This window comes from Ranitomeya imitator, chromosome 7, assembly GCF_032444005.1.
Source record: "Ranitomeya imitator isolate aRanImi1 chromosome 7, aRanImi1.pri, whole genome shotgun sequence".
NCBI classification, from domain to species: domain Eukaryota; kingdom Metazoa; phylum Chordata; class Amphibia; order Anura; family Dendrobatidae; genus Ranitomeya; species Ranitomeya imitator.
The window spans coordinates 27,568,679-27,584,833 of record NC_091288.1 but is presented as its reverse complement, the minus strand read 5'-3'; the positions used below and the strand labels follow the sequence as shown (position 1 = coordinate 27,584,833).

Genomic DNA, 16,155 nt, shown 5'->3' with positions numbered 1-16,155 from the left:
ATCACCTCCAAATCTATCACCTTCCATTGTATGGCTGAAACAAAGGAAAACGCAGACGATAAACAAAAGGCAGAACTGAGGATTTTTCTTAAAAAAGTCTGGAAGGAGCTGGACAGGGCCAACGTCTCCGCGGTGCACAACCGTCTGTGGATATTGATGGGAGAGCGCACGGAGACGCGATTATTGATTTCAGAACAGCAAAGGAAACGCTTCACTTCATCTGCATTTGTGTTATCTGGATGCCGAGTGGAGGGAAATAATCATCACTCACTTAGCTGTCTAGACCACACATAAGAAAGTTTTGCTCATGGATAGTAAGTCCCAGCCTGTCTTGCTATTCCGTGTGTTCTTTTTTTTTCAGTTGCATTTATACAATGGCTGGACTTAAAGCGAACCTGTCAGCAGGATTCTGCTAAGTAAACTACAGACACTGTCAGGTTGTCGCTATTATACTGATTAAAATTATACCTGGGGTGAAGAAATCCATCTTGTGGTTCTTGTGTAATCAGTGTTAGAAGTTTTCAGTTAATGAGATGCCCGTAGTCCGGGGCAGAGTCTTATCTTCCTGCTCTAAGCCAGAGAAACCAAGGAAAAGACCTGACCACAGTCTGCCCCCGAGGCATATCATATCATTATCATACAGTCCAGGCATATCATTAGCTGAAAACATCTAACACTGATTACACAAGAACCACAAGACAGATTTCTTCACCCCAGGTATCATTTTAATCAGTATAATACTGCCAACCTGACAATGTCTGTAGTTTACTTAGAAAAATTCTGTTGACAGGTTCGCTTTAAAGAGTACTTGTCACTTGCCACAAATATGTACATTTTTATTACCTGGTCTAAATGCTGCTATTCTTCTGAATCCGGCAATGTTTTTATTTTGTTCCAGCGCCTTCCTATTCTTGAGATATGGATCCCTTTTGCCTGTATACTAATCTAGTGTTGTTTTCAAGTGGGTGTGGTCCTAAAGGCTACGTGCACACGTTGCGGAAAGTCCTGCGGATTTTTCCAGACTGATTTTGGTAAATCCGCAGGTAAACCGCACTGCGGATAACCTGCGGAATTACCGCAGATATACCACGTTTTTTTTGCGGCTTTTGTGAGGATTCCACCTGCAGATTCCTGTTATGGAGCAGGTGTAAACCGCTGTGGAATCCGCACAAAGAATTGACATGCTGTGGAATAAACAACGCTACATTTCCGCGCGTTTTTTCCGCAGCATGCGCACTGTGGATTTTGTTTTCCACATGTTTACATGGTACTGTAAACTCAGGGAAAACAGCTGTGAATCCGCAGCGTCAAAACCCCTGCGGATCCGCAGCAAAATCCGCAACGTGTGCACATAGCCTAACTTTTCTTTGTGGTCGTCTTCTTGAGGGTCACATCCCTTTCACTAATAAGAGCAGATTTGCCTACAGGGAAGAGGGGACCATATCCTATGAATGGAGAGGAGCAGGAACAAAAAAAAACACTGCCAGATTCAGGAGAATAGCGGCATTTACACAAGGTAAAAAAAATACATACCGTATTTATGGCAAGATGGTTATACTTCTTAGATTAACGTGCGCCTAAGCTGCAGATTTTTGAGGGACTGGATAGCGGCAGATAATTGGGAAAGATAAGGATTGGACATTTGGATGTCAATATGCCTGATCGTTTTGTTATCAGGGATGATAAGCCGCTCCCACAGTTCTCTAGCAGTTATTAACGGGGAATTTAGCGTGAACGAGCATTGCCAAAAACAATGGTGTAAACAGGTTGTCAATCACCAAATGAAGGAGTAAAACACTCATCAGGGTAAACGATCTTTTGCGCATCGTTCTCGGCAGTGCATCATCCTGTGTAAACAGGACTTGCGCTGCCGAGTATTATGACAGCCTCTGCTCGCTGAGTGACCTAGTGACCTGCTTTAGGCAGTCAAACGACCATTGACAAGTGAAAGTTTACCGATTAGCGGTTGTATCGTGCCGCCAGCCGGTCTGTGTAGTTGGCCAGATGACTCCACGGGAACAGCGAAGATCCAATTGAGAAAAAAAAAAAAATCGATCAGTGGTCGGAGACTTAAGAACATTTTGGAGGACTGCAATAATGCGGGCTTCTAAATGTTAGGATCGTTCATTAGTTATCATGTCATGTGCCCATAGTTTAACATCTTCAATCTCAGGAGATCTGTATATGGCAGAGATAGTAAAGAATTCTGCATGTCTGAATGAACATGTCTATAGTCATTATGTAACCAATCGGATAATCACAGCAGCAGGAGCAGAGAGTGTTGATCTTGTCAGCAGCAGTGACCTGTCCACTGTATCAACATGTAAATGACACGTCCGGAAGGGACACGTGATAAAAGAAATCATCACTGAATGGATGTGGATAGAAAACGGAAGTGATGCAGGCAGCAGGAGAGCAGTATGTTGATCCCGTGAGAGACAGTGACCTGCCCATTTATGTTGCCATAAATAGTGGGGTCATTATATGAAGGGACTGATAATAGGAGCTATAAACAGCAGCAGGAGAGTAGTGTGTTGATCCTGTAGGAGGCAATGACCTGTCTAATCATATTATCATGGTAATGAGGAATGAGCTGCATGTGGCAAAGGGCAGTGTCACTGAGTGGGTAGGATAGAAATTATAACAGCAGCAGAAGAGGACAGAGTTGATCTTGTTGGAGGCAGTGACCTGTTCGTTTTGTGAAGCTACATTACTGAGTACAGTTATATATGTCACAAGGGGGGGCCATAAAGAGGTCACTGTGACAATGCTGCAGGTCACAGCCACGTGGTCGAACTTCAGAGTCCACATTAGAAGTAAGGTGTAATACCAGGTTCCCGTAAAACCGACGCCTATAGTTTATATTTCAAGTGCACCTCGTCATAAAACCAGTTTAATATTTAGTAGGTGTTTAATATCGATCACTGGCCAATTTTTTTGTGAGTGAAACATGTAAAATAGTGTAAAGCAGTGAGTTTGGTAAACTGTATAACAGGATCTGCAGTAATCTTATAAGCTTCAGTATTTGTGCACCCCCCACATTCACTACTTACTGCTGGATGGCTCGGCAGATCTCCTCCGCCGTCTTTCCTGCTTTTCTCAGGGTGATGGCGAGGTTTTTGGCCCTGTTTGCTTCTAGTAACGTCACCTTGCTGGAGCCTTTAGGTGCCGCTTTTTGCTTGCTGGAAGTGACATCAATGGCTGGACCTTGGGCTTTCGTCTTAAAAATTTCTTCAAATTCATCTACATTAATGTCCTAAAAGGGGAAATCATAATCATTGTTAATTGTCTGCAAGTAGAGATTCAACACTAATGGATGATGGACGACATCATCTAGTAGGCAAATATTGTCCACTAAGATACAGTAAACTGTTAAAGCGTACCTTCAGAATAGGCTGGAATAACAATGTTTCTGGCCATTATATAACTTGTTGTTGTCTCTGAGCTGGAGGATGGAGACCAACTTCTAAGATGCCTCCCATACACAGTACACAGAGACATAATGGATTTTTGCTCCCCTGCCTCTATTCCACACATGTACAGAAGCAGCAGCACAGGTGACTTTATTCAGCAGTACTGAGCAGTGTAGCTGTGCATCCTGCTCTGAGTGAGTGATCCTTTCATTGATCTTTACAGACTTCAGTAACCAGCTCAAAAAAACTGACAGACCATCTTGTTCTGGCCAAGACAGATTTTAGTTGTATTTCTGAGTGAATGAGGAATTTGGGAGGATAAGAGACTCATAAGTGGAAAAAGAAGCATAAGTATCTGATAAGATAAATTACAAAGTTTCTTATATTTATATGTACTAATGATTTATGCAACGTTTATGACCATTCAAGATGAGATGAACTCTCTTTACACAATATGAGTGTCATCTATTACCTCCAATATCCTTTCATCATCAATTTCATTGAAGACCGTGCCATTGATCTGGTTGGGTTTTAAGGCTACCCAGTTGAATACTGGCATCCTGAATTTCGTCTTGATTGGCTTCTTAATCTTCACAGCTGCAAATCAAAATGTGGAAATGATCCCCCTTATTTTCCAATCCGCGGTAACACAAACGTACAGTCCATACAGTGGCATAATAATATGGGTAGAAGTGTAATGGTACCACAATGGGTGTAGCTCTGTACAATAAAGGTCTAAAAATTATCCAATAAAATACTGGAGATCACATGACCCAACTACCCAAAATGAAAGTGTGGGAAAAGGGTAAAGCTAAATGAGGTGGGATGAAACAAATTACACAGCTGATATATATATATATATATATATATATATATATATATATATATATATATATAGGAGGGAGTAAACATTAGATGTAAAAAATAAAATTGCTGAGGTGCTACTTTAAATGTAATAAAAAGTACGAAATGAAATACTGTTATGAAAAGAGGTGCAATGGGGGATCAGTACAGTACAGGAGAAGGAGGGAAACCTACAGAATAGCTTGATCGGCCCGTCTTTGGCGGAAGCGTAAAAACAAGGAGAGAGGTTAGTGTCACAGGTTATATATTAATAATAGCCCACCAGTGCATCAAAGGGTTAACAGCAGATAGAACACTATGTATGTCACACACTTTTGCAGACTTCCATTCCCTGGCGCGGAGTAAAACGTCTTGTAAGCCAATTAGCCGTGATTTCGCTTGGCTGTTAGGACTTTTCTATATCCGGAGCTATATACGGTTTCCAAATTACATTAATCTGTCGTTGGCGCTGAAGCCAAGATTAAGATCTAGAAGCAATCAACATAAACTAATCTCCTAATCTAATGTAACTAATACATAATGGACAGACACTGCTGCAGGGGTTATAAAGGGGAAGAGGGGTAGCATGGTTTGGGAAAACCGTTCATTATAGAGTGGGGGGGGGGGACCCAAGACCCTCATGTATCACATAGAGCGGAGAGCTACGAAGAGTGACTCTTCTGCAGGACCCGGAATGTCCATGCATTACACAGACTACACAAATATTTAGAATTGAGAGTCCTCTGTGGTTGATACCTTTTAATGGCTAAATGAAAAGATGGTAACAAATTGCAAGCTTTCGAGACTACACAGGTCTCTTCATCAGGCAAAGACTTTGACCACTGAGGACTCTCAACCACTGAGGACTCTCAATTCTAAAGGTACCATCAATTTCTACATTATTAACTAAGGGAATCTATATAATCGGGCCCTTTTTTAACAAGTGAACCTTCACAGCTCCCACCTGAGTAAGTTTGGGTCCCTGAGCAGAATTAAAGGGGTTTTTCAGAATTTTACAAAATCTGTATTGGCCTAGGGAATGTTATAGAACACTTCCTTTAAATTTAAAGAAACAATGATGTGTTCTACAGAATATTGCACTTCCTGTACCATATATATATAATGTTCAGAAAAAAGTAAACATAGATGTATAGTTTAATGGTGTCCAAAAACCTGTGAGCAGTTAGTACAGTACGTGTAGAAGTATCCTGAGAATGAGGATGTGACGTGGGCGCGTTATCACCTGGGATATAAGGCAATGAGCTGAGTCATGCACTTCCTGCACTCCGCACAACGAATCACTCAGCAAATAACCTAATCTAATCACGTGGGAATAAAGCAGCCGATAGTGACTATGACTCGCCTTTATTAGTCAGCGGCAACTTTAAAGGAAAAAAAGACCAGAAATCTCCCACTACAGATATCAGCAGATTATATGGATCTCACTATGTGGAATTTTTCAACAGCAAGGAATTTAATGTAAGGAAATCAATAAACCGGGATGACAAATACACCAGAGCTGAGCATGTAAGGTGCAATATTGCCAAGTTTTTCATATAGCTCCTTTGATAGGAATATTGGGAACCGCCATGGACCTAGTTTAGGTCCATGGCAGTCCCCCATAAACGTCCCAATTGTCACTCCACTATCGGAGAGCTTTCAATGTTTCTTGAACTTTTGTAGAGTCCGCAAGAAAATTAGAGGGGTTTTCTGAGACCTTAAAGGGTTTTTGTTTTATTTATTGTTTTACTTAAAAGCATGTCATTTGGGCAAAAAATAATTTTTTTTCAATTGGGTTTGATTAAACATTTTGCACTGTTTGCCTTCTATAGCTCGGTATGATGGTATGCATTTTTAACCCTTTTACCTGTTTTTTATGAGCTCCACTCAGCTGATTTAACATATCTTAGAGACCATCAGGTATGAACCCCTACAGTTATTCTAGACCTCTAGGAAATAAAACACCTCAGATATATAACAGGTGTAATATGGTCTATTACCTGCAAGTCCTGAGTTAAATATAACTGTGGGTGAGGCAGATCCTGGTAAAGGAGGAGCTCCTGGCGGAGGAGGTGGTGGAGGTATAGGAGGGTCCAAAGCTGGACCTGGAAGAGGCGGTGCTGGTGGAGGAGGTGGTGGAGGAGGAGGTGGTGGAGGTGGAGCCGGTGGACTAGGAGGCATTGTAGATGGCGATGGTCCATTTTCAACTGAAATGAGCAGAAAATGAAAAGTATTTGGTGTTTTTCCAGGAATATTTTGTGCATACAGGCATGTCTGTGAAAAAATAAAAAAGTTATGGACGATGCACATGTTCTTCCATTATGGAAAATTAAAATGTTCACCTCAAATTAAGATTTTTTCATTTTAATTTTATATTTACCAACCTAAGACTATGACAACACTTACCCGATCCAGGCTCTGAGGGCAAAGGTGGTGGAGGTGGCGGCGTTGGTGCTGAAGGTAGGGCTATTCCTGATACATTTGATAAAGCTCCGCCAGGAACTGAAGAACCTGACTGTGAAGTACCAATGGCCGATGATGAATCACTCAATACATCGGTACCTGACGGCACAACAGCCCCTGATGCCACCAGTGCTGTAATAGAAATGTCCCCATCGCCTTTCTTTTGAATTTTAAGCGATCCCTGCTTCTCCAGCTCGTGGATTTTTCTTTCGAGAGTAGATTGTCTCTGAATGGCCTCCTCTTTTTCCTTGACCATCTTCCGTAAAGTGTGCACCTGGGTGTTTGCATCTTTACAGACTTCCTGTGCATAAATAAAAAGAGCCAATTTGGGTTAACTGTGGAAAAATACAATTCCCGATATGCAAAGTATTAACATTAATCTTGTAATGAGCATAATATGACTCCTTTGGGAGAGATGGCCGAGATGGCTGTCAGCTGGACGATCGACATAAAAATAATTTGGCTGACAGCCGTCTAACATGTACGGCCAGTTTACGCTCAGTTCACATTGCCTTACACAACTGCGGGCTGGACTCTCAATGGTCGGTGGACCGTCAGATTACGGGCAGGTCCAGCTGACTTTAATGTTTGAAGACCTTAAGTCTATTATTGTGGGGTCCCATCTGGAGAGGTTCGAGGGCCTATCTGTTATTGTGGGGTCCCATCTGGAGAGGTTTGAGGACCTATATGTTTTTGTGGGGTCCCATTTAGAGAGGTTTGAGGACCTATCTGTTATTATGGGGTCCCATCTGGAGAGGTTTGAGGACCCATCTGTTATTGTGGGGTCCCATCTGGAGAGGTTTGATGACCGATCTGTTATTGTGGGGTCCCATCTGGAGAGGTTTGAGGACCTGTCTGTTCTTTGGGGTCCCATCTGGAGAGGTTTGAGGACCTATCTGTTATTATAGGGTCCCATCTGGAGAGGTTTGAGGACCTGTCTGTTCCTTGGGGTCCCATCTGGAGAGGTTTGAGGACCTATCTATTATTATAGGGTCCCATCTGGAGAGGTTTGAGGACCTGTCTGTTCCTTGGGGTCCCATCTGGAGAGGTTTGAGGACCTATCTGTTATTATAGGGTCCCATCTGGAGAGGTTTGAGGACCTGTCTGTTCCTTGGGGTCCCATCTGGAGAGGTTTGAGGACGCATCTTTAATAGAGGGGTCCCATCTGGAGAGGTTTGAGGACCTATCTGTTACTGTGGGGTCCCATCTGGAGAGGTTTGAGGACCTGTCTATTCTTTGGGGCTCATCTGGAGAGGTTTGAGGACCTATCTGTTATTGTGGGGTCCCATCTGGAGAGGTTTGAGGACCTATCTGTTATTGTGGGGTACCATCTGGAGAGGTTTGAGGACCTGTCTGTTCTTTGGGGTCCCATCTGGAGAGGTTTGAGGACCTATCTGTTATTGTGGGGTCCCATCTGGAGAGGTTTGAGGACCTATCTGTTATTGTGGGGTCCCATCTGGAGAGGTTTGAGGACGTATCTGTTATTGTGGGGTCCCATCTGGAGAGGTTCGAGGGCCTATCTGTTATTGTGGGGTCCCATCTGGAGAGGTTCGAGGGCCTATCTGTTATTGTGGGGTCCCATCTGGAGGGGTTTGAGGACCTATCTGTTATTGTGGGGTAACTTCTGGAGAAGTTTGAGGACCTATCTGTTATTGTGGGGTCCCATCTGGAGAGGTTTGAAGACCTATCTGTTACTTTGGGGGCCCATGGTTCCCATTGGTGTGCCAGGTCTAAAGAACAAGCCGATAGTGGCCCCTTAGTGGAATTGGGAAGAATTTGACAAAAAAGGAAAAGAGCACAAGGCATTGTACATGGTACAACAGACACGTCACAGTTATGACTACAATATAGGTACGGGTTAGTTTTCAGTAAGTGTACAGACTGCAGTGTATATATCAGCTCCTTATGTGTCAATGGTTGCAATTATTTCAATATAAGAATTACATCGACAATAAAAATCGTACCCGGGCAACTTCCAGTTCTTTATGTCTTTGCATAAGCTGTTTTTCCAGTTCTACAATTTTCCCCATAGCTTCATTTTCTGTGTCTAGTAGTTTTTCAGAAAGCTGTGAACATTGAAGAAAAAAAATTACAAAAATAAATATGTAAAGGCATTAGAATGTAAGATTATTTCACTGCTTAGTTCAGTGGCCCTCAGAATATCTGAACCAAACACAGCCATAAGCACTTTCTAGACAAATAATAAAAAAATCAGTATTATAGTAGTTATATTCCTGTACATAGAGGCAGTATTATAGTAGTTATATTCCTGTACATAGGAGCAGTATTATAGTAGTTATACTCTTGTACATAGGGGCAGTATTATAGTAGTTATATTCTTGTACATAGGGGCAGTATTATAGTATTTATATTCCTGTACATAGGAGCAGTATTATAGTAGTTATACTCTTGTACATAGGGGCAGTATTATAGTAGTTATATTCTTGTACATAGGGGCAGTATTATAGTAGTTATATTCTTGTACATAGGGTGAAGTATTATAGTAGTTATATTGTTGTTCATAGGAGCAGTATTATAGTAGTTATATTCTTGTACATAGGGGCAGTATTATAGTAGTTATATTCTTGTACATAGGGTGAAGTATTATAGTAGTTATATTGTTGTTCATAGGGACAGTATTATAGTAGTTATATTCTTGCACATAAGGGCAGTATTATAGTAGTTATATACTTGTACATAAGAGCAGTATTATAGTAGTTATATTCTTGTACATAGGAGCAGTATTATAGTAGTTATATTCTTGTACATAGGAGCAGTATTATAGTAGTTATATTCCTGTACATAGGAGCAGTATTATAGTAGTTATATTCTTGTACATAGGGTGAAGTATTATAGTAGTTATATTCTTGTACATAGGAGCAGTATTATAGTAGTTATATTCTTGTGCATATAGGCAGCATTATAGTAGTTATATTCTTGTACATAGGAGCAGTATTATAGTAGTTATATTCTTGTACATAGGAGCAGTATTATAGTAGTTATATTTCTGTACACAGGAGCAGTATTATAGTAGTTATATTCTTGTACATAGGAGCAGTATTATAGTAGTTATATGCCTGCACATAGGAGCAGTATTATAGTAGTTATATTCTTGTACATAGGAGCAGTATTATAGTAGTTATATTCCTGTGCATAGGTGCAGTATTATAGTAGTTATATTCCTGTACATAGGAGCAGTATTATAGTAGTTATATTCCTGTGCATAGGAGCAGTATTATAGTAGTTATTTTCTTGTACATATGGAGCAGTATTATAGTAGTTATATTATTGTACATAGGAGCAGTATTATAGTAGTTATATTCTTGTACATAGGGGCAGTATTATAGTATTTATATTCCTGTACATAGGAGCAGTATTATAGTAGTTATATTCTTGTACATAGGGGCAGTATTATAGTATTTATATTCCTGTACATAGGGGCAGTATTATAGTAGTTATATTCTTGTACATAGGGGCAGTATTATAGTAGTTATATTCTTGTACATAGGGGCAGTATTATAGTAGTTATATGATTCTACATAGGAGCAGTATTATAGTAGTTATATTCTTGTACATAGGGGCAGTATTATAGTAGTTATATTCTTGTACATAGGGGCAGTATTATAGTAGTTATATTCTTGTACATAGGGGCAGTATTATAGTAGTTATATGATTCTACATAGGAGCAGTATTATAGTAGTTATATTCTTGTACATAGGGGCAGTATTATAGTAGTTATATTCTTGTACATAGGGGCAGTATTATAGTAGTTATATTCTTGTACATAGGAGCAGTATTATAGTAGTTATATTCTTGTACATAGGAGCAGTATTATAGTAGTTATATTCTTGTATATAGGGGCAGTATTATAGCAGTTATATTCTTGTACATAGGAGCAGTATTATAGTAGTTATATTCTTGTACATAGGGGCAGTATTATAGTAGTTATATTCTTGTACATAGGGGCAGTATTATAGTAGTTATATTCTTGTACATAGGGGAAGTATTATAGTAGTTATATTCCTGTACATAGGAGCAGTAATATAGTAGTTATATTCTTGTACATAGGAGCAGTATTATAGTAGTTATATTCTTCTACATAGGAGCAGTATTATAGTAGTTATATTCTTGTACATAAGGGCAGTATTATAGTAGTTATATTCTTGTACATAGGGTGAAGTATTATAGTAGTTATATTCTTGTACATAGGAGCAGTATTATAGTAGTTATATTCTTGTACATAGGAGCAGTATTATAGTAGTTATATTCTTGTACATAGGAGCAGTATTATAGTAGTTATATTCTTGTACATAGGGGCAGTATTATAGTAGTTATATTCCTGTACATAGGGGAAGTATTATAGTAGTTATATTCTTGTACATAGGAGCAGTATTATAGTAGTTATATTCTTCTACATAGGAGCAGTATTATAGTAGTTATATGATTCTACATAAAGGACAGCATAATATTATGGCTATAATCTTCTGCATAGAGCGCAGCATTATAGAAGTTATATTTCTGGCAAAAGGATGCAGTATTATAGTAATTATATTTTTGTTTTCTCTACACCAAGAGATCAGCTCAGAGCAATAGTCTTTTTTTCTTACTACACTTCTTTTAACAGCCAATAATTAAAAAGGTGGTGAAAATGAGTAGAGGAGCAAATATCTTGCAAAGTAGAGAAACAAATGTAATACGTGACCGTGACAAATTGTCTTTAGCTACTTTAAGGTCTTGAGTGGTAGACTGAACTTTTATCGACTCTCATGGCCAAATAATGTGACCCCGGGGTCCAATACTGCCGTCTCACAAGCTTTTACTTACATGAGAGATGTTTTCTTCCAGTTCTTCAACCCTTTCCAGCGCCGCGTTCTTGGTCTCTGCATCTTCCAGAAGAGCCCCCACGTCAAACACATTATCTAGATAAGCCTGAATCTGGACCTGAAGTTTGTCACTTTCCGTGTGTTTCAGTTTCTATAAAAGAAAAAAGATGTAACTTAGGAGTAAAGCCGGTTATTATGTGATAACTATACACAATCAATAGCTGCCAGGGACACCGATCTGCTTCCACCATAACCAAGCACATTAATGTATGCTACTAGCAATGGGAGACGGCGGATAAGTGGCCTACATGGGGACCAAATGATCGACAGGGTGAAATCAAACCTGATTTATGCTTTTTTCTTGGTCGTTCAAACAGATACAAACTTAACACATTGAATACAACAAGCGGCCATAAAAGTAAATTCTTCCTAGAACTAAATATACTTACATCCAGGTATTCATCCAAGGCTAATTTGGTAAACTCGAATTGAAGATGGACTCTAAAATTCATGTCTTCTACCGAATGGACTACGATATTAATGAACTGCATACAGGCAACCTGCAAGAAGCCACAGACAGCATTAAAGGGGTTAACTAATTACAGATTCTGCAAAGTGTGCAGAAAAGCGTCCTAGTGCATACAATACTCCCATGGATTCCCCGCCCATCACCCCTGTCCCAGGACTTAATTTCGACTTTTCTCTTCGTGCCACCCTGGAATTATTTTTAACTTTACTCGTTATGAGTGTTGCCATTCATAGAGTAAATCCTCACTGTCCCTTTAAGATTGGCCATGTCATACCGCCAGGTGGAGGTTTGTATATTAATATGCAAATTGCCTCTTCAGAGAAAAAAATATTAATATCCATTTAAATAAGACGGGAAGGGGGAATCTGTCAATTTAGAGAGGATCTGAAATGGTGTTTTCTTTCTCAGTTTTTACAAATGGAGCCATGCGCCAAATTTATTAAGAGGTGTGCCCATAGAAATGTACAAAGGGGGGCATGTATCAAACCTCTGGAATCAAAAAGTTGTACATTTTTGAAGCGCCGTTTTTCCGCAATTTAAAAAAAAAACCTTTTTTTTGCAGTTTGGCGCCTCTTGACAATTTTCCAAAAGTGTCTGCGATTTGCCAAATCAAATGAAGATTCACGAATTGCAACGGTTTTGAATTTTAAAAAAATGTCACAAACTCACTCAATTAAAGTCAGTGGCATAAAAAAAAAATGGAGTAACATTTTTAGACAGAGGTGTAATATCTTAAGGAAAGCCAAAAAGTATCAAACATCATGAGACGTTCTGGTTTAAAAAAAACACCAAAAGTGGCTACATTTTTGCACAAGTTCATGTTTCACACAAATTTGTAACTTTTAACGGGGAAGGTTCCTGGCGTAAATTGTTTTATGAATTCCTACTAAAAGCCAAAATTTAGTAGTTGAGACGCTTGTTGGAAAAGGCAAAAATGGTGTTTAAAGGCGTAATTATGGTAGAAGTCAAGGAAGCCATTATTTTGGTGCAAACTTTGCCAGCATTTTGACACATTTGACTTGATAAGTCTCCAATTTAAGAGTTGAATACCAATCTATGAGCACCTCTGACTTCACTGTCTACAGATCCATACATTGAACCCAATATTAATTTGTATCTCGCCAGCTCCCCCTAGTGGTGACTGCAGTCACACAGAACTTTATGCTATTGTGTGTGAATGGGAGACTATCAGCTCTGTGTATAGTTCCCTACAAAGCAAATATGTCCACATTCCGAGATTAGGATCAGTAGAGATTGCATTAGCGTGACAAACATTAATTATGGGATAATCCCTTTAAGTAGTGATGCAGACCGTGCAGAGATTACAGACGGGGTTATATCTTCTGACAGATTTGTAGTCAAATGGTAGAAATCTACATTTTCCTGCAGGCTGTTTACATCCCTACTCAGATGGAATTCTGATAATAAAATAGGACTTGGAAATGTGTATGTCATATTCATGGTCCTAAAGGGTTAAACAGATGTCACGTCCTTTATCATAGGTCACCCGAGGACAGTACTGGCGGGACGCACATCCTCCTGAATAATGTGGCAGAACGTTCCTTCTTGATGGTGCTGATGACCTTAACATTTTTGGTTGTTAGCTTCTTCCTTCATAAGATCCAGGACCGGTAAAGTTCATCTCGAGGTAACGGCTTCTTTTGACGTTAACGACTATTCCTCGCAGACGTATCATTAATTCCTAATCTATTGTTTTTCATCAACCAGGTGGTGGAGGCCTGAAGCACTAGTCTAAAGCTAACAATATTCAGAGGAGAAAGATGACATTTTTAAAGGGATTTTCCAAGCTCAGGAAAAAAACGTTTTTTTTTTTACATAAACAGCGCAACGCTTGTCTATGACAATACTGTAATACAAGAGTTGCACTACAAAGGGGTGAAGGACAAACCCTTTTATAACCCTAAGTCAACCCCTTTAAAAAGAACCTGTCACTTGCCATGAATATGTAAATTTTACCTGGTGTAATTACCCTTGTTCTCCTGAATCCGGCGATGTTTTTCTTTTGTTCCTGCGCCTCTCCGTTCCTGAGATATGGTCCTTTTTCTTCCTTGTGTATAAATCTATTACTGTTATACAAGTGGGCATGGCCATTGGTGCTTCTCTGTAGACCTCGCCCCATTGGCTAACAAGACTGTATTTCCTGTATATGCAGGGAAGAATGGGCTATATCTCAGGAACGGAGAGGCGCAGGAGTAAAAGAAAAACATCATCGGATTCAGGAGAACAATGGGATTTATATCACGTAAAAAAAATAATACATATTGATGGTGAGTGAGAAATCCTCTTTAAAAGGGCAACTATCAGTCTACGTTATATCTTAGGTACCCATGTATTGGTACATGATTGATGCGGGTTCCAGAGGCGTTAGCCACTTTGATGGCCAGAATGAGGCTCCCTTGACTCTAACGCAGCCCAGTTAAGTGGCTGATGACATCCGCATATTAAATGGAGAATGAATGGAAAAGTGGCCATACATGTGCGTGGATCTCTCCATCCACTTGAAAGTTAGCAGCAAGCATGCTGTTTTTGTGGCTCTCAACATGTCGGACCACCTCTCTATTCTTTTGCCAGATGAGAGGAGTGTCAAGGGAGATTCTGGAGATAGGTGCAAGTTCCAGATGTGGAAGCCGAATCCATAGATGTTGAAAATTAGATTACTCCCTCGAAGGTCAAAAGTGGTTAGGGTACATATAAGCGGGAAAAAGGGCTGGGTTAAGGGGTGACTTGAACACCCATTTTTTTTGTCACCCGGTTGAGGTGAGGCTTAATCAGGAATGTTGGTGACGAAGATATCCCCATATCCAATGGGTCTGACAGTAGTGTCCCAGTAGTAGCAAAGAGCAATAACTACATGGACATGGGAAATAATCTGCCAGTGAGGGTCTGTGAGAAGAAAGGGCGCATCCTCTTTAGGAGCTGTAATGGCCACCCTTAAAAATACTAACAGAAATTCAGTTGTCAAATTTTGAGTTAGATATTAAAGGGAACCTGGCACCCTCAAAATCGAAGATGAGCTAAGCCCACCGGCATCAGGGGCTTATCTACAGCATTCTGTAATGCATTCTGGAATGCTGTAGATAAGCCCCCGATGTATCCTGAAGGATAAGAAAAAGAGGTTAGATTATACTCACCTAGGGGCGGTCCGATCCGATGGGCGTCGCGGTCCGGTCCAGGGCCTCCCATCTTCTTACGATGACGTCCTCTTCTTGTCTTCATGCTGTGGCTCTGGCGCTGGCGTACTTATCTCCCTGTTGAGGGCAGAGCAAAGTACTGCAGTGCGCAGGCGCTGGGCCTCTCTGACCTTTCTCGACGCCTGCGCACTGCAGTACTTTGCTCGGCCCTCAACAGGGAGATAAGTACGCCAGCGCCGGAGCCGCAGCGTGAATACAAGAAGAGGACGTCATCGTAAGAAGAAGGGAGGCCCCGGACCGGACCGCAACGCCCACTAGACCTGGACCGCAGCGGGACCACCCCTGGGTGAGTATAATCTAACCTCTTTTTCTCTTCTTTCAGGTGACATGGGGGTCTTATCTACAGCATTACAGAATGCATTACAGAATGCTGTAGATAAGCCCCTGATGCCGGTCGGCTTAGCTCATCTTCGATTTTGGGGGTGACAGGTTCCCTTTAAAGTAGTTATCCGGTTGCAATATATAGTCACTAGCACCAGGCACCCTCACCGATCAGCTGTTCTGCAGCACCCGGCAGCATCCACTACACATTAACTGGAGCCAATAACGGCCGATCAGTGAAGGTGCCGGGTGTCACACCCCCACCGATCTCATACTGCTGACCTATACGAAGGATAGCTCATCAATATACTGTGACCACACAACCCCTTTAAACTTTTTCTCCTGTTTTTATTTTTTCAGTTCCTTTTGCAAATTACGCATCTCAAGGGTAACAAGACAGCAATCAAATATGGTGTGGTGTAATTCCGGAATCTTGCAGCCTCACACTTTCCTCATTTTTGTCCAATAACAGACATATTTTTTAAGGTCAGGCTACTTTCACACTTGCGTCGGTACGGGGCCGTCGTCATGCGTCGGCCCGACATACCGAC

General features: G+C 40.7%; 1 protein-coding gene across 8 annotated transcripts in view; it reads right to left on the bottom strand.

Annotated features, from left to right (window-relative positions):
- The window catches only part of FMNL2 (formin like 2), a 228,497-nt gene that overhangs the window by 41,893 nt on the left and 170,449 nt on the right, over positions 1-16,155 (bottom strand). For 4 of the 8 annotated variants that reach the window (XM_069732941.1, XM_069732945.1, XM_069732942.1 and 1 more), the window contains exons 11-18: positions 11,992-12,102; positions 11,544-11,693; positions 8,684-8,785; positions 6,663-7,020; positions 6,257-6,463; positions 4,452-4,472; positions 3,886-4,010; positions 3,054-3,256 (exon numbers count right to left, since the gene is read on the bottom strand). In XM_069732941.1, the coding sequence (XP_069589042.1) occupies positions 3,054-3,256; positions 3,886-4,010; positions 4,452-4,472; positions 6,257-6,463; positions 6,663-7,020; positions 8,684-8,785; positions 11,544-11,693; positions 11,992-12,102 (1,277 nt within the window). The remainder of the gene's footprint in view (positions 1-3,053; positions 3,257-3,885; positions 4,011-4,451; positions 4,473-6,256; positions 6,464-6,662; positions 7,021-8,683; positions 8,786-11,543; positions 11,694-11,991; positions 12,103-16,155) is intronic. The other 4 variants (XM_069732948.1, XM_069732944.1, XM_069732946.1 and 1 more) reach the window with 1 other exon arrangement.